Genomic DNA, 18,950 nt, shown 5'->3' with positions numbered 1-18,950 from the left:
TGCTGCAAGTAAAAGACAGACCACCATCAAAATTGAACACATATACTGGTGAAATTAAGCACCAAAGTGTTGGCTATTAGTTGAGAAATTTAGACAGTTTTGCCTGCTCTTTCCACAACATCATGGATTCAACATCATGGTCATTGGTCCCCAATAACTCTCTGAATCCACTCAAAATCTTAACTTCTGAATTCTACCTCTACCCTCTTTTCCTCTCTGTATAATTTTAATAATGACAGTCATTTTTATTTGTCAACACGTCACCCAGCCCACAAAAAAAACAAAAAAAAAACACTTTCTCTCACCTAAAAACCGTAGTCCTCATTACTCCCCTTCTGTGCCGCTGAAATTGTAAACGCAAATCATGTACATTTTCACCACTAGGGGGTGCTCAGCCAAAACAATGACAATGACACAATATGACAAGTATAGACTGGTGCTGCCCAGCTTCTTCTTGATTTGAATTAAGAAATCTGTTCAATAAAAACAGCACCATTAAGGCATCTTTACTAAACAGAAAACCTATGTTTTGTTTTCATTCATAAATTTTTCATAATGAAGGAGAAATGCACTGAAAAGTGCACCTTCATGTTCACATTATTGTCATAAATAATTAACAATTTCTGTGTTTGAGAACTTAAGGAAATATTAGAGATACTGTAAGATCTGAATTAGAAAAAAATATGTTACAAATAATGGTCCGTTTTTAAATGAATACGGATATTTCAGTGCAGAAATTCTAAATATTTGACTTTGGTTTATGATTTTGTTATATCCAGACTCAACTACAGCAACAACATCCTTTAAGGTAGGAGTGCTCAAACTTTTCAGCCTGTGATCTCCAAGATAAAGGTGCCAGAGACTGGGGGCCCCCAAAGTACCTGAAGGTGGTTGAAGCAAAGCATAGTTGAACACAGCTGTCTGCATTCAATAATAGTCATGTGCAGACTAAAATTTTAAGGATTTTTTGAACATGACTTTGATTTCAGTGTAAATTTCACCAGATGACCATGTTTTTCTAATTTTATGCGTATCACCTTTATCTGGCCAAAACATCGTATCACCAAAGTCACAACTGTTCAGGGAATTAAAAAAATGCTGTTATTTCATTTAATTTAATACTGAATGGTCATCATCAGGTGTGAGGGTTGCAGGATGAAAGGGTTAGTTGTAGTGTGAGTGGGTATAAACAATGGCTACTAGTGAAGTAATTAGCTCAGACGTAGCCACAGTGGCAGTTTCGCCAGAAGTGGGTAGCATGTTTTATTAAAACAAGGCCAGGGAGCAACACTGAAAGCTTTCATGAAAGAAAAGATGTTTTCCCTCTTCTTCTGGTCTGCTTTAGGATCGTTAACGGATGGGGTTTGCTGATTTTTCCAGTGGCTGCTGCCGCAGTAGCTATTAGCTCGGATGCAGTAGCAAAGTGGTAATGTAATCAAAACTGGACCATATTTCTTTTTTGCACGTCTCCTGGCTGGCCTTGGCATCAGTTTTATTCATAGAGAAGCTCCACCGTTAGCAATCTACAGCAACAGTAGCCTGTCAGCTTAGGTGTAGCGCATGCGTACGTCAATTTGTCTTGTTGCTCTGATTGGCCCTTCTGAGAATTTTTTGAAAGTCCTGCCCTTCCTAGATACTTTCTATGGGAGCTTTCCCAGATGAATGTGAAATACATCAATGCAATGGATACATGAAACAGTCGATCTGGGGTGGGCTAATATTTTCATAAAAATGGGAAAAATGTATCATTTGAAATCTTTTGAATATTTTTTGTTTTTTGGAAGCCATCTGGCCACCCCCCAACCCCCCCGCCTTAGTTTCTCCCAACTCTCAAAGGGGTCCAGACCCTCATTCTGAGAACAACTGCTTTATAGTACATATTCTAGAGTCCCTACCAAACTCAATATATTCCTAACTCTGCCACACGACTCCCCGCCCATTGCCCCTGACCTTCAAAATCTCTCCTGATTCCCAGCCCCATATCAAATCCAGTTCAGAACTGTGCTTCTCACGGCCCCCTCCTACCTCACTGACCTCCCTCACCATCACACTTCCACCCATAGCGTCTGTTCTTTTAAAGCCAACCTCTTTTCACCACCATTCAGAATCAAGCACCAAACCTGGGCTCTGGCAGAGCCTTTCCCAGAACGGCCCCCTCCCTCTGGAACTCCCATATTTTAGTCTAGACTGACCTGTCCAAATTTAAATCACTACCCAAGACTCACCTTTTTATGCGATTTAATGTTTTTTTTATGGGTTTTATGTTGTTTTGGATCTTTTTAACTATTGGTCTTTGAGTCCTGAAAAGCACTTTGTAAATAAATTGTATTATTATCACATATAAGTTTGGAATTTAATCCGTTTTTCCTTTTCTTTGTTTGTCTTGTGTATGCCGACGTTCTCCTTAAAATGCACGGTTGAAGCTACAGTAAAAGTGCTTATTTTGTGTGTCTGTGCATGTGTATGTATGAGAGACAAACAGTTATTGAGGGAGCTGTTAATGTAATGTAATAGTAGTGTGTTTTAGTGTTGCACCGTTTGATTACTGCCCATCTACGTGTCTGTCTGTACGCAGTTAGCGAGCTGAGGTGGTGAATTTCATAGAGCTTGATTGTTGAGCATTTGTGTACTTTGTGTGCGTGGGTGTTTGTGTGTGTGTGAGAGCGAGCCGTTACTGTGGTGTGTTTCAGTGATAAAGTGTTTGAATGTATTGCCATCTAGAGGCGTGTAGCAGAGTCTCCACGCTCCTATAAAAGCTGCCAGCGCCAGATGCTGCTATTGACAATGTGCATATGTTAACCGCTTTATAGGCCACATGCCTCACATATTTCACTGGCTTTTAAGGTAGAGAGATCTCTCATTCTCGCTCACTTAATCCGTCTCTCCCTTTTGCAACATCCATCTTTTTTTCTCTCCCACATGAGTCCTTTTTCCATCTTTTTTTACCCATTCACTCAATCTTTGTTTGTCCTGTTCTTTCTCACCCCTCCTCCTTTTGTTTCTCGTTATTCTTCTCATCAGTTAAGAACTTTTTCTCTCTCCCTTTCCTAATTCACTGTCCTACATTGCCTTAATTATATATATATATTTAATGTTTCCTATCTCATTTCTTGCCTTTATTTCTAAGTCCTGCAGTCCCTTCTCTTTCTATCTTTTTCTCTGCGTCCCTCCCTCCCTCTCTTCTCAGAAGTGCTGTGATTTGCAGGAGGATTTAGCTTGTGTCTAGGTGTCTAGGGGCTTATTAATCCTATTTTACTGTGGATGAAAAACACGTTGGCTCGCAGACATGAAAACAGTGAATACATGCATTCCGCTTGTTGTTCAGACAGTTCATCCTTGGTGCCACGCTACGGTGATTTGTCAGGGTTTTCGTTTGATTCAGCTTGAATTGAAGCCTTTTTGATCCTCTTGCTGCTGTATTGAAGTGGGTTACCAGTTAATCTCTTTACATATGCTTACTTATGTGAAAGCATAGGGCCCTGAACAAACAAAAAACTGCAGACTCAACACATGAAAAATATAGCCTCCTGTGTTGTACATTCACACAAAAAAAGTTCACAGAGGCACATTACTCTCAAAGCTGCTTTAAAGCTCACAGTCATAAAATATAACAAACAAACAATCGCTACATCCTGAAGCCTAGTGCTCCCCAACTACCATGTCATCGCACGCCAGGGCCTTTTGAAACAACAGTGTGTCTCTTATCAATTAGTAAATGGTGTTCACACTGTAACACACACACTGCCCCTGTGTCTGCCAGGGTGTTGGGCTGGGTCCCACTGCCTAAAGCTACTGGCACAGTCTCTCCGCCTGCGTCTCTGTGTGCTTATGTGTGTGTGATATGAAAGGGTGCATGTGTGACATAAACACTCAATCTGGAAGCTTTGAATTCACCCATAAGGGACACCCGTCTGCCTGCCAGTCTCTCTCTGTCTCTGCCACTCCTCTGGTGTCTACTTACTTTACTGAGGCACTGCCTGGATGTTGAAATGTTGATATCACAAATCCCATGTCATGTCATCTTAGCCTGCCATTGTCTCACTGTTCCTTTTCATTCCCGTTTTAATGAGTAATGCACTGGTTTTTGTTCATGCCGGATTTGTTTGTGTAACTAATTTCCTCTCTCGCTCTTCTCTTGCTGTGGCACACTACTCACATCCCTTGTCCTTTTTCTATCCCTGAACTCTTTTTTTCCTTCTTTTAACTCTTGCCCAATCATTCCTTTGTCTCGTCTCTCTTCCAAATTCCAACCTCCCTTGGACTATCCCCCTCTCATCCCTCTCATCTCTTACTTTTTCTGTTTTATTTCCTCTATGGACATACCTTATACGTTGGTCTCTCCCTCTCTTTCAGGGCTCAGTCCTTGAGGCAACAATCTATGGTCTTGAACCTTACAGCCAGTATAGTCTACGAGTGGAAGCTGTGAACGAGGCAGGTAGGTTGATTGGTTTAAGGCGACTGTTTTAAAATATCAAGCAAATAAACAGTGTTATATGTGCAACAACCATTTTACCATTTCATTCAGTCTAATGTTTGTAACCCACCAGGTGGTGTGTCCAGTCCGTGGGTTGGCATTAGGACCCTGGAGGCTTCTCCAGCTGGCCTGGCTAACTTCACAGTGGAGCAGAGAGAGCAGGGCAGGGCGTTACTCCTGAGCTGGGATCAGCCGGTAGCCCCAAATGGAATCATCACGGTATGAAACACAACAAATTTAAAACATAGAATAAAGTAGATAAAGCAGGCCAGAAAAAAAGACAACATTTAACTGTTTTTTTAACATACATGCTTCTGAGAATTTCAAGAAATTGTCTTTTTGCCTTCAAAATCCTTGGTTGCTTGTTCACATACAGTGTGATGAAAAAGTATTTGCCCCTTGCTTGTTCCTTTTTTCCTTTGCATATACAGTGCTTAACAAATTTATTAGACCACCACCCAAAGTAAGGTTTATACCACAGCTGCCCTAAATTAACAGCATTGGTAATTACCAAAATCATTTTTTATGTTTCTGCAATGGTTAATACACCAATATGTAGAAGCTCTTTAACCCAAATGATATTTTTAATGCTAAAATATAATTATTATTGTTATCCATGAATTTTCAAATTTACTGATTTACAAAAAAACTGAAAAAATAGTAAAGCACATTATTATTTCTTGATTAATATGTCAAATTATAGTTATTTACTTGCTTTTCTGAACAGAAAAATTAGTTTTAGTGGTTGAATGTTATGCTTGATTAATTTCTGACTTCTCAGAGAAGCTCAGTGAGCCGGCTCTAATTTGGGTATAAAAGGTGAATTCAGTTTGAAATTCCTCATTCCTGTTCAAAATGGTAAAACGTGGAGAGCTCACTGAAAATGAAAGTGTCCGCATTAAAGCACTTCATGATGCTGGATGGTCTCTGAGACAAATATGACAGGTGGTCTAATCAATTTGTTAAGCACTGTATATCATGTGTAAATGTTTCAGAAGTGAGGTAGGCTAAAAGATCTCAAAATACAGTAGTATTCCTACAATTTAAAGAAATTCAAAAACAAATGACACAGCAGAGTCATTGGCATACATATATCAGTCTAGAAAGGGTTACAAGTCATTTCTAAGGCTTTGGGACTCTAGCGAACCATAGTAAGAGCCATTATCCACAAATGGAGAAAACTTTGAACAGTAGTGAACCTTCCCAGGAATGGCCAGCCTACCAAAATAATTCCAAGGGCACATCAACGACTCACCCAAGAGGTCAGAAAAGAACCTAGAATAACATCTAAAGACCTGCAGGCCTCACTTGACTCAGTCGAGATCAGTGTTTATGACTCAACTATAAGTGAGACACTGGGCGAAAATGGCTTCAATGAGAAAGTTCCAAGGCCAAAACTACTGCTGACCAAAATAAGTCAAAGGTTTGTCTCACACTGAGGCTCATCTCCAAAAAGACATCTTGATGATGCCCAACACTTTTGGATAATTACTCCATGGACTGACGAGACAGAAGTTGAACTTGTTCATAAAGGAACACCAACAGTCAAACATGGTGGCAGTGTGATGGTTTGGGGCTGCTTTGCTGCTTCAGGACCTGAACCACTTGCTATTAATGGAACAGAGAATTCTGCTCTCTACTAGAAAATCCTGAAAGAGAATGTCAGAGCATCAGTGCAGATTTTAAGCTCAAGCACGCTTGGATTATGTAGCAGAACAGTGATCTAAAACACACCAGCAAGTCCACCTCTGAATGGCTTTAAAAAATGTGTTGCCTAGCCAAAGACCCAACTAAGATGTTGTAGCACTACGTTACACAGCCTGTTCATGCTTGAAAATCCTCCAGTGTGGCTGAATTAAAACAATTCTGCAAAGAAGAGTGGGCCATAATTCCTTCACAGCAATGTGAAAGACTCATTGCCAGTTGTTGCCACCAAGGGTGAAACAACCAGTTATTAGGGTCGGGGCACAATTACTTTTTTACAGGCCCAGATAGGTTTGGATGTGTTTTTCCCCTTAATAAATGAAATCATGATTTAAAACTGCACTTTGTATTTACTCAGGTTATCTTTGTTTAATATCAAAGTTTGTTTAATCATTTGAAAAACCACTTATCCCCAGTGGGATAAGCAGTATAGAAAATGGATGGATAAAAGGAAAAGAAATTAGGACGGGGGAAAATACTTTTTCACAGAACTGTGTACCCTTACAGTGGAGAGATTTTTCTGTTGGGGAAGGACCTCAGTAGACAAGATATAACAAAAAAGTCATGCCTAGTTACAAATGCTATGATGTCAGCTTTTGCAGCGTAATTTGAAGTATGTAAGTGTAACAAAAGAAAAGAATGTTGTGGTCAACTGTAAACTTAATAGAGTGGAGATTGCACCAGCTGTATACAAGTTGCGAGATTTGAAAGCCATCAACCCCTCCTTCTCACTCACAGTTTATTCTCTTAATGTTTTCTACTGCTGTGTTTGGCTCAATATGACTTCATTTCAAGTACGGGACGAGTTTTGTGCATATTGAAAGCAGCTATAGACTAGAGTGTGGATCAGGTCCAACCCAACCCAGCCAAGTCCATTAATTGTACATATGGATGATTTAAACCTGATATTTTTAGTAACTTAGCTTTTATATTTAACTACATTTCTGAGGGTTCTTTTAATGAGAGGAATCTGTTTAGATTAAGAATCTTATTTGCAAGAGTGTTAGCATGTAATTTCTCCTCTTTTTCTCTCCTGTATTACTCTACTGTTTTCTTTCTTTCCGCTCCCTCTCTCCAACTCTTCTCAAGATGTACAATCTGTACAGTGAGAGTAACCTGGAATTCAGCGGACTATCACGCAACTTCCTTTTTCGCCGTTTGGAGCCCTGGACCATGTACACTCTGACTATTGAAGCTTGTACTTCAGCAGGCTGCACTCGCACCACACCTCAGCATGTCACCACAGCAGCTGCTCCGCCTGCCTCCCAGCCCCCTCCCAGGCCTCAGTTCATTGGCCCAGAAAGTGTGTCACTTAGCTGGGATCCCCCATCCCAGCCTAACGGACCCATCACAGAGTATTTTTTACTTGGAAGAAGTCTGGAGGAAGTAGGGGGGAAAAGAAGTAATGAAGAGGAGCTTGGAAGAGAAAAGGTAGATGACACTGAGACACAGTCTGAGTTCTTTCTTTGTTTGGTGTTGCCATATGAAAATTGCGTTGTTACTAAAGAAATCAGCAGTGTTAGTTATCCACAATTATGTCCAACAGGTGCTGTTCAGAGAATCAGCCCCGCAACGTGACGGCACTTTCTCACACACAGTGACTGCTTTGCGTCCCTGGACGCAGTATGAATTTAGTGTCCGTGCTCACAATCCTGCTGGACACACTAACAGTCACTGGGTAACCATGAGAACTATACAGGCTCCTCCTCGTGGTTTAGCTCCCCCAACAGTGAGTCATCTCCAAGGCAGGCCCAGTGAGCTGCTGGTGTCCTGGACTCCTCCTCTGGAACCGAACGGGATCCTTCAGTCATACAGAATTCAGAGAAACAATGTCAGCTTCTCATTTAGTTTTGACCCCACTGTCCTCAGTTACACAGATGAAGACCTCCGCCCATTTTCAACATACAGGTATTACTCGCCTTGGCTCATAGCTTTTTATTGTCTGAAATCATAGCACATGATTGTTGCCTTTTTAAAAAATTCTAATAAAGGTCAGTTTTACATTCTGTCATTTCCTGCAGCTACTCAATCACATCCTGCACATCTGAAGGATGCATCACCAGCCCTAACACAAACATCACAACTCTGGAGGCTCCGCCTGCCACTGTGGATGCTCCCACAGTGGACTCCATTGCATTCAACAGTATGAATATTTCCTGGAGTAAACCTCTTACACAGAATGGAGAAGTGACTGAATATGTGCTGAAAATGAACAATGAAGAAGTTTATCGTGGACAAGACAGAAATACAGTGATATCAGGCCTGCAGCCGTATGCATCATATCAGCTGGTACTTTTAGCTTGTACCAGAGGTGGATGTACCACCAGTGCTACAATGTCAGCTGTAACTGAGGAGGCTCCACCCACTGGCCTCACTGCCCCGACTCTTAAGGTGTGTTTTTTGATGCAACTGTGAGGGAAATCTCTTTTACCAAGTGTTCTTTGCCTAAATCTGTTATGTACAGTTATTTGCATAAGTTTTAGGCATGTAGGGGGCTAAGGATTCATCACAGGGCCCAATGTGCCACAACCCAGGTCTGAAGAGAGGGTCTAGGGCAGCCAGAGTTAAGCTAGACACTCTTGTCGACACACACTCCTGTTGCTCAGCAGCCAAGGTCAAGTTCAACAGTATTTTTTTTTGTCCTAGGCCTTTTCACTCCTGGTGATATTCCTAGAAACCACCTGCATTTTTTGTACCCCTGGAACATCCATAGCAAAACCAGGGGCTTGTAGCAATCCAACTACCCACTCAGACAGTACCCTAGACCTACCCTAACTCTCCACCCCTAAGGTGTAGATTTTGTTTTTTTTTTTCAACAGATTATCTCCCATGCCCCTCATAATACTCAAAGACATCCAAAGCATGACCTGGGTTCTGTTAATTCGCCTCAGGCAGCCACAATTACACCTTAATCCAGCCTCATTTTTTGGCCAAAACATGCCTGAAAGTTATGCAAAGTACTGTGTATATATATATTTTTTCAGTTAAATAGATTTAAGCCTTAAAAGAAGTTTGTTGAGTTTCACATTTTGTGTTACAATTTTCTGTTTGATTTCAACTCTTTCTTTGAAGGTCACAGGTCCAGAGTCTGTTGAAGTTAGCTGGAGATCACCAGAGAACCCAAATGGCATCATCACAGGGTATGAACTCCGCAGAGATGGTGAAGTTATCTACATCGGCACAGAGACCCATTACCACGACTTTACGCTTTTGCCAAGTGTTGAATACAGCTATGTTGTCCGGGCCAACAACAGTAAAGGTGCAACAAGCAGCGCAGCAGCTACGGCAAAGACTCACCCGTCAGCTCCTTCTGGTGTCGGCCTTCCAACACTGACTCCTCTGGGACCTAACCAAGTGATTCATCCATCTATTTAGTTGATACAAGTTGCTACTCACTCCTTAAAATTACAGTCTAAAGTGTTTGTGTTTAATGCTGATTGGCTTTCTAGGTGAGAGTAGAGTGGAGTCCCCCAGCCCGTCCTAATGGAGACATTGTGAGTTACACTGTTCATCACAGAGACCCGGTCCAGCTCAGAATCACCAGCACTGTGTTCACTCTAGAGGATAGGGGTTTCTCTGAAAGACACACAACTCTGCATGACCTCTCTGCCTACCACAGGTCAGTCTTATCAGATCTCTATCACAGTAAACATATTTAAATGCAGATAAGTGTGATTGTTTGCTGTTGTAGTTTGGTTCATGAAAAGTAGGAAGACTATGGAGATATTTTGTTGTATTTCTTGACAGTAAATTGTAGTAGATTTTTTGTTTTCATTCAGCTGCACCGCTGAAGGTAAATCTTGAAAAATAAAAATTAACAACACAGTTCCTATGTCCATGTTTAATAGGAGCTTTATTGGAGGAAAAGGGCGGGTAGGAATAAGATGAGTCTTGGTGACAATAAAGGAAAAACAGTGCCATCTATAGGTAACATTGAAAACATTTTTTTGGTAGACTACAAACATCCAGACATTAATGTAAGCTCATGACAGAGCTTTGCTTAATTATTTTAACCAAGAAATAGTATTAATTTTCCTGAATAAATGCTTTATATTAACAGTTTTGTTTAAAACAGCTGGACTCGTGGAAAACCTGAAAATCAAATAAAACAAAGAATGGTTTCACATATCTTCCAAGTCATTTTTCATAAGGTTGGCTCATTTTAATAGAGGAGGGAAAAATGTATAAAGTTATCAAAAATAGTCAAACAAAAAGATAATCAACAGCTTTGTTTTTTCTGCTTTTTCTCTTTGGATACACCTTCAGTGTTGACAAATAAGTCCAATGCCCTATTTTGGTCTTTAATTTGGATACCAATGCACATGTCCAAATACAAGAAATATCTTACATGGAGAAAAGCAGGCTCTTAAGCAAACCAAAACAGAATCATCTGGACTGACAAAAAGCAGAGTGAGACAGAGAGATAAACAGGATTTACCTCTTTCAGAAAAAAAGCAGAAGTGTATACCACACAAACTGTAAATTATGTGCTTTTTGTATTTTAGTGTTTGTGAGGAGCGTGAGTATTTCAGTGCTATAAGATCCAGATACTAAAAGCTCATCAATCTTATCATCTAAAGATCACTGTCTCTGATGACCCTCTGTTCATTCAGCTCATCTTCATCACCTTCTCTCTCTTCCTCTCTCCCATATTCCTCTCTATCATCCACTTCATTGCTTTGAAATTAGTGACCTCACTGTTTCAGCTTTCTTGCTGTAACTGGCAAGAGCTTAACAGAAAGCAAGTTGAGAAATTCAGACTTTAAACATCATTTGTGGCAGTAGCAATGCTCCACCTGCTTGGCTGCTTCGATTCATATCTTAATAAATTTGACAGAATGTGCTGTTGTAATAAATGCATTGTTAATGTAAAGAAAGACAAGTTTATATGTGTGCACATTTCGGCAACCAGGCAATTCAAAGTGCTTCACACAGGACATCAAAACCACGTCAGGAAAAAGAAACACCAAGAAACATATCAATGCCCACAAAAGTTTAAAAAACAACAACAAAGAAATCAAAGAGAGACAATGAGAACTACTACATAATATATAAATAATATAGATTCAAAAGGACTTTCACTGCCTTCTACTTGAAATCTCCATCTCTTTTTGTTCTTGTTTTCATTGTGTCACAACATGATATCTGTGGTGGCTCTCTATATGTACATATAGGGCTTTGTTTAAATAATACTGACTAGACATGAGACTTAAAGAGATAGATATCACTAAATTCACACCCAAAAAGATTTCTGTTTTATAAAGACTTCGGCTGATTAGATGGATATTTTATTAGATTCATGTCTTGTGCAAGCTGTTATCGCATTATACCGGTTTAATTTTGATTTTGAAAAATAAGCACTCATGTTCTGAGTATTTACCACCCTGAAGTTCTCTTCTGCAGAATGGAAAAACCGATATTCTTGCTATTAAAATGTGTCTTTTTATGTGTTTGTGTTTAGGTATGAAGTGAGGTTGGAGGCTTGCACAGCGCTCGGCTGCTCCTCCAGTGACTGGTCATCTGTTCTCACGCTTGAGGCTCCCCCTGCTGGGCAAACAGCGCCACTTTTAGACCTGCGTCCTGATGCTCACACTGGTCTTCAGACCACCTTTCTGCTCACCTGGTCTCCTCCTGTCCAGCCAAATGGAAGAGTTCTTTATTATGAGGTGTACCGCAGGCTGGACCAAACCAGTGACACACACAGACGGGACGCAGCAACACTTATCTACAGGAATATCTCCACTACATACAAAGATGAAGCTCTACAGCCGTATACTGTTTACCAGTACCAGGTATAATTCTTTGTTTGTTGTGTGTGTGTGTGTTGTTAAGTAAAGCAAAAGCAGTACATGACCTATAGGCAGTACATTCAGCATGAACATAAATCAAAGTGTAGAAACTCAGATCAATCCATCTGTGCTTAAATTTGATTTTGCATCAATAAAGTTTGACTGTTTTTTAAATCATATGAAAGAAAAAAATTAAGCTACATAATTATGACAAATTAAGGCAGATCTAACATCTGGCATTATTGCTATATATTTTTATTTTATTTATTCTTATTTTTCATTTAACCTTTATTTATTTATTTAGGTTAGTCTTATTGAAATCAGAGATCTCTTTTTCGAGAGAGACCTGGCCAAGAAAAGCAGCAACATATAGTTTTCAAAAAAACACCCTCAAACTTGAACTGTTCACAAAAATATACAGTTTTAAGAAAATATACACTAAAACAGTGGCATACAGCACTGGTTCTCAACTGGTCAAGACTCAGGACCCTACATCTACTCCTTTATGAGGCATTGTGACCCAAATGTCTGATATTTTCAATGAATTGATTTTTGAAATAAGAAATGTCCCAGTATCGGGCCTCAGACAGTATTAGCCATGCACCAAAACATAATTTTTCCTCAGGCATACACTCAACATTAAGCCCACTGAAAAGGGCTCCACAACCCACGTTATGGTCTCGACCCAACCATATGAATACCACTGGCATACAGAACATTTTGATCCAAGAGTATTTACTGGTGATTTAAAAACATTCAGCCACCAGATTATGCAGTTTAAAATCAGGCTGCAAATTGCTCCAAGCAAAAGGGACAGAAATTCTTTTTCCCCAGCTCAGTTCAGACTTTGGGAACAACAAACTGCACTGAGTCAAATGAAAGCAGGTTGTGCGATCCATCCTTCAAGATTTGCCCAGAATGGCTTAATAAGTGAAGGCAAACTAGTGTCCAAATCCACGTGTAGTCAAAGAAATCCAGCTAACTTTGGAATATAAAGTTCAATGGTGAGTAAGAAATCCACAATTGGTGATAAACCTGAGAGCTCCATGATACACACTGTCCAACATGTGAAGACTCTGAGCAGGGGCATATATGTACAAGGCATCACCATAGTCAAGAGTAGGTAAAAAGGTAGACTTAACTAGTCTTTTTTCCCATTAAGAAAAACTTGTTTCTGTAGGAAAGCTCCGTAAAACCTTCAGTTTTTTAGTCACATACTGAATATGCTCTTTCAAAGTTAAGTTTTTGACAAGTAAAAACCCCATGTATTTACAAGATGATACCGACTCAATTTTCAGACATCTTTACTAGGTTTTCTCAGACAATGTCATTTTAGCTGTTCTTGAAGAAGTAAAAAATATGAGTTTATTTTGTCTGCATTTAGAACAAGTCCCAGCTGATCTTGTAACCATGTCAACAGCATGCTGAAGATGTGCAAAAGCTTAGTAATAGAACTGGAATTATGACAATAACATCATTCACCTGTAAACATTAACAATTCTCCCAACTTCTTTCTGCATGGAAACAGACTTGATTGTTTTATTGTGATCTTTGAACCTCATTTGGAAATGAGCTCTGATGTGACTGACACATGAGAAAATGTTGCCTGTTTTCACAATGAAATGCTTTTCAAAAGTCCGGTCACACGCACACACAAAGACACACAAATCATGCATATGCCTTAACTGATATCATCATCTATACATGCCAACATCAACAACAGAGTTGCACACTCACACACAAGCACAGTGATCAGACAGGTGTTTAATGGACAGCTCAGTATTCATGCAGCTGTGCTGTGCATTGCTTTGCTAATTGACAGGCTAGCCCTTTGGAAGCAACAATAACATTAGCATTCCTGCCTGTCAGACATATGAGCCGAGGCCAGAGAACCTGTGTAATTGATTGAGTTTCCCTGATTGTGGTGCCGTCTTTATTTACGAGGGTCCTAATTTATGACAGGAGGAGGGAGGGAGGGAGGGGCTTTGGGAGATGACGAGCGGGCAACAGAGCCATTAATCACTGGGCCCTCAGAGCCCCCCACTTCCTGATTACCAGCCAGCCAATCGAATTAACTGTTAGCCCCCTTGGTAACAGAGCTTGTATTGGAAAGACCTTTTAATGGTGACCGCTACACGTCCCCTGAGGATTTGTCGTGTGGGACTGGGCTATGTTAGTGTGTGTGATGTCCATAAAGAAGTGTACACAGCAGTGCTCTGTTTGTGTGTGTGTGTAAACATCTGTTGAATGTGTGTGTCAGAGAAGGCCAAGAGACAGGAAATGCTCCATGTTTTGGGATATTCATAAAGTTGTCCATCACCTTAGTTTCCCGGCAAAAATTATATTTTTTCAGTGTCCACAACAATTTATCCATCAGTTTTCTTACCTGCCTGGATTTATTTTTATGTAGCTGTTAATCTGTCTGTGTACCTCTTTGGCTCTCTTCCTTTCTCTCTGTTTCCATCGTACACAAGGACGATAAGTCAGTTCAGTTTAGCACACCACAGTGCAGAGAGAGAAATCATATTAGGCTAATTACACTGGGTCATAAGCTCCTATTGACAGCTTTATGCTTGGTTTTAATTACTGCCCACTTTCACACAACTTAGCCCCTTCACCCCAAGTAGATGCACCCGCCAAGTAGCTACGCTGGCCAATCACAGTTCTTCGATCAAGCCCGCAGTCCAACCGGCCAATAAAAAGGCTCAAGTAGTATGTGAGAGTTTCCTGGAGTCGTTTGTTACCATGGCTGCTCCTCTGCTGCCATGGCTTATAACGGCCTATATTTTTATTTTGTGCCCAATAAGCCAAATCACGGCCCAATAGGAGGAGAGAGGAGAGAGCAGTAAAAAGTCTGTGGATGATATAAGGGTGGAGAAATGAGCTCTACCTTTTAGCACAGATCAAGGGCAAGGTGATCTGCTCTGACTTTAGTTTTGAACTTTTTCTCTCTGTTCTGTCTATGTGGCAAAAACTTTTTAATCAAGCCCAAAGCCTTTAAGTCACATCAAGACTTTAACTGTGTTGCTGCTAGGGGAAGAACATAGTTGTTGCTGGGGAGAAATATTTTATTGCTGCAGTTATAATGTTGTACGATGGCAGGGCGGATTTATTTGAAACTCTTTAAATCAACAAGTCAGGCCTCAGAACAAAACTTTTTCCTTTGGCTGACGTTAATGCACTTTTAGTCCGGCTATTTAACCTTACATTTTCTATTCTTCCTAAAAGCTCTGTCGCAATAATATGATACTGAAAATGTAATATCAGTAACGTCATAGTTCATCCCCTTTTAAAATTGTTCAAGTAGAAAGCAGAATCATGAAGAGGAGGAAACTTTATATTCACTCATACAGGCCTCTGTTTTCTCTCCTTCTGTCCCAGTTGTATTTACAATCCGCCATTTATTTATGTTAAGGAATATTTATTCCCAATGTCAGAAATAAATAGAAAAAAATCTTGCAGTCTCTGCATGCCTTTTTCCAAACATGTTCCTCCTTCCATCCTTCCACTAATCCTTCTCATAGACTCCTGCCCTTTCCTTCATTCCTCTCGCTCCAATTCCCTTTTCTGTTCTTTATACATTGAGCAACAATTGCCTAAAGATCAATAAAGCATTAAATAAAAAAAAGTTTACAGACTTGTTGAACTGTGCAGTTGCGTATACTACTTAAATATTTATGGTGCCATATTTAGGGACAGGCTGAATTTCATTGGTGTCCAGACACACTTTAGTTTATCAAAACATTCTATGTGAACTACATCATCTGTCCTCTTCAGCATGCAAAAATAAAATGTACCAAGCTTACTGACTGACCTAGAAACTAGTTTGGGTCATGGTAAGTTTGACAATACTGCATTAAGCTCATCCCAGGCAACTGCTACCATACTTCTGACAGAGAATAACATATATCGATATGTATATGCAAGTATCTGTACAAGATAAAACTTGTAACATCAATGACAATGGATAGATTTATTGTCACTGTAGAGTGCAAAATACACACCAAGTCAGACACAGACATTTTAATTATTATGTTTGAGTCTTGGAGAAGAAACTGTGTCACATAGTTTTGGTGTACAGTAACATGTATCAGCTTATGTTTGGGCTGTGAGGTCCTGGTCCTGGATGAGGAGGAAGTCAGTCCTGGTAATAATAATTACTCTGCAGATCCTGTTGTATGCTGCAGTCTGTTCCTGTCCTGTTTAGTGGCAGATCCAAATTAGGCTATGATGGTAGACTGGATTAAAAGCAAAAGAGTGAATAGATTAAACCTCCCACCTTTTGTTAACATTACGGGGGCGGAGCTGGTGGGTAAATATTTATTGCCTACTGAACAGCTCCCAGAGGTGGAAAAAGTGCACGACCACTGTACTCAAGTAAACTACAGTTACTCTACAGTTACTACAGTTACTCTTAAATTAAAGTAAAAGTAATGGTATATAAATCTACTCAAATCAAAGTAAAAAGAGTATATTTTCAGGTTTACTTTAAGTACTGAGTAGCTTCTGTGGAGTTGTACAGTAAAATATGTTCATCCTTATTGACAATACAGCATGAGAATAGATCTAGATGGTTCAGGTAAAGTCACACCTCTGTAATAAAATGGAATACACAGCAAAATGGCAGTGTTTATTAAACTCATACAGAGTTAAATTTAACAATTGGTCTGCACTACATATAGTTAATTTACACTTTTGAAAGTGTTAATTGTTTGACAATATGACAGAGCTGCAGTAACGTTTGAAAACCTGTGGAAAGGTGGGTCTCCTCTGGCAAGAACAAAGCAGAGAGTCAACACCATAGTTCATACTGATGAAGAATCCTTTGGGAACACCTAAAGTCAAAGGTGGGAACTCTAACTCAAGTGGATAACTTCACTTTTATTCAAATTTGTCCCACATCAAAAAAACAGCAATCAAGAAACATGATTAAATGAGCACCAGCAGAATCACTGTATGACAACCTCTAAACACAACTAAACACATCTAAAACACACCCACAACATCCCCTAAGATTTAAAATGGCAGTGGGCAGAGCTTACATTGATTGACTCTTTACAGAGTTGAACGAGTGGATCAACGATACTAGTGGATCAACACAAATAAGTTCAACACTGAAGACTGTTTCACTCAGAATGGAGTTAAAATGACACTTGGTGAGTCAAAATCATCTCTGAAATGTTAAGCCTTGTGATATCAACACTCCAGTTTTGGGATGCTATGTGGAATCATTGTCTCTATGTGCTACTGTGTGCCTAACAGAAGAAATTACAGTTACTCTGGTTAAAACCTACCCAGGTAGAAGTAAAAGTAATGGTTTCAAAATGAAAAAAACTACTTTATTACAGTAATTTCAGTAAATGTAGTTAGTTACTTTGCAGCCCTGATAGCCCCTGAATAAAACAATTGTAAAAAACACATGATGCTATTTTCTGAATGAAAAGGATAAGAGCTCTGTTAGAAAACCTCTTCCAGTGTGCCTTGTTTCCAATACTGATGCCCAACTATAACATACCTAACCTATCATATTGCCCCTGATTGTATGTGCATCCCATATAGTAGTGCCACCTTCAGACCCAGGCTCTGTTGGCATGAGCTCCAGATAGAGACAGCTCCAATACTACCTACCCCACCACATGGCCTCTGACGACATCACAGCAAAAAAGTTCAACAAGATAGGCAGTGAGAGTCAATATATCACTTAGTTTTAAGTGTAAGTCTTCCATTTATCATCTAGTTTCACTGATGTAAGAATCTTTTATTTGTGTGAACTATGGTAGAGCAGTAATTTATGCAAAGTTTTGAATACATAAAGGTTTTAGAGGGGGTCAGGAAACTTGAGCACAATTTAAATATAGCTTCACACACAGAACCTAGCTTATCACTGTCTAAGCAGGTTTATTTAGTGTGAAAAACAAACAGCTCAGCTCAAAATGTCCGTGTTTTCTTTCTTGGTGCCTTGTCCACCCTTCCTCCTCCTCTTCTCCTTCTCTTCCTTTCTCCCGCTCTCTCCATCTTCCACTCTTCCTTCTCCTCTCCTATCTCAGTCCATCTGTGCTGTCACTTAGATCAATCAGCCTGATTGATCACAGCCTAATTGACTATTATTGAGGTTAATTCAACTCTTGCATGCACACACTTACACACCAAACCTGCTTTAACAGCTACAAACAACGGCTCACGCACACACAGACACATTTTGAACAGTAAAGCTTCGGCCCATCCATCTGCCTTCTGCACCACTTCTGACAGGCTACAGATGACTTACACATGCAAATCTCCACCCTGCCTGACCCTGTGCTGTGTACACCCTCTAATTATACCCAACACAAGCACACAAATAAGATTACTGCATGCACATGTGTGCTTGGTGTGTGTGAGAATAACTCCTTGATGAAGGTGAAAAGTAATTGTCATGCAGATATGTTGGTGTGAGTTTGCATGTTGAAAAGGTTTTGCTCTCACTGCTGATGTTAGTTTTGATGGATGGTCCGATGAATTGACTTTTTTATCTGTTGGTAGTCAGGTGGACTCTGGGTAATTTAGAAAAGCCTACATCATTGGGAATTAATAAAATAAAGCCAGGACTTAAAGGTCAGGAAGGAAAGCTTATGTCTGCCTTTGAATTGTACAATTTAATCTAAAATGTATGTGGGACCTCATGATTCACTCATTTATAGTTGTCTTTGTGATTTTTACTGACAGGTGTGTGCAGTGAACTCAGCTGGTGGCTCTGCCAGTTCATGGGCCAATGGGAGAACAGGGCCTGCCCCACCTGAGGGTGTAGGCCCGCCTACTTTTCTTCGTGTTTCAGCAACCTCAGCAGTAGTTAACATCCCTCCTCCAGCCCGACCTAATGGGATTGTGAGCCTCTACAGAGTGTTCTCTCTGAACCGCCACAACAACACTCTGGTAAACAACATCATACTTAACTCAATAGTAACCTCTGAATACCTACCTACCTTCACTCCCTCCCAACTGGC

General features: G+C 40.0%; 1 protein-coding gene across 1 annotated transcript in view; it reads left to right on the top strand.

Annotated features, from left to right (window-relative positions):
- The window catches only part of ush2a (Usher syndrome 2A (autosomal recessive, mild)), a 300,866-nt gene that overhangs the window by 268,945 nt on the left and 12,971 nt on the right, over window positions 1-18,950 (top strand). Inside the window, exons 74-82 of the mRNA XM_041790781.1 lie at window positions 4,354-4,435; window positions 4,548-4,693; window positions 7,268-7,609; window positions 7,725-8,086; window positions 8,200-8,569; window positions 9,251-9,532; window positions 9,628-9,797; window positions 11,640-11,970; window positions 18,673-18,879. Coding sequence (XP_041646715.1) covers window positions 4,354-4,435; window positions 4,548-4,693; window positions 7,268-7,609; window positions 7,725-8,086; window positions 8,200-8,569; window positions 9,251-9,532; window positions 9,628-9,797; window positions 11,640-11,970; window positions 18,673-18,879 — 2,292 coding nt within the window. The remainder of the gene's footprint in view (window positions 1-4,353; window positions 4,436-4,547; window positions 4,694-7,267; window positions 7,610-7,724; window positions 8,087-8,199; window positions 8,570-9,250; window positions 9,533-9,627; window positions 9,798-11,639; window positions 11,971-18,672; window positions 18,880-18,950) is intronic.

This window comes from Cheilinus undulatus, linkage group 1 (assembly GCF_018320785.1).
Source record: "Cheilinus undulatus linkage group 1, ASM1832078v1, whole genome shotgun sequence".
Classification (NCBI taxonomy): domain Eukaryota; kingdom Metazoa; phylum Chordata; class Actinopteri; order Labriformes; family Labridae; genus Cheilinus; species Cheilinus undulatus.
Note: the sequence above shows the minus strand (reverse complement) of the source record. Positions and strands in the feature narration are given on the sequence as shown.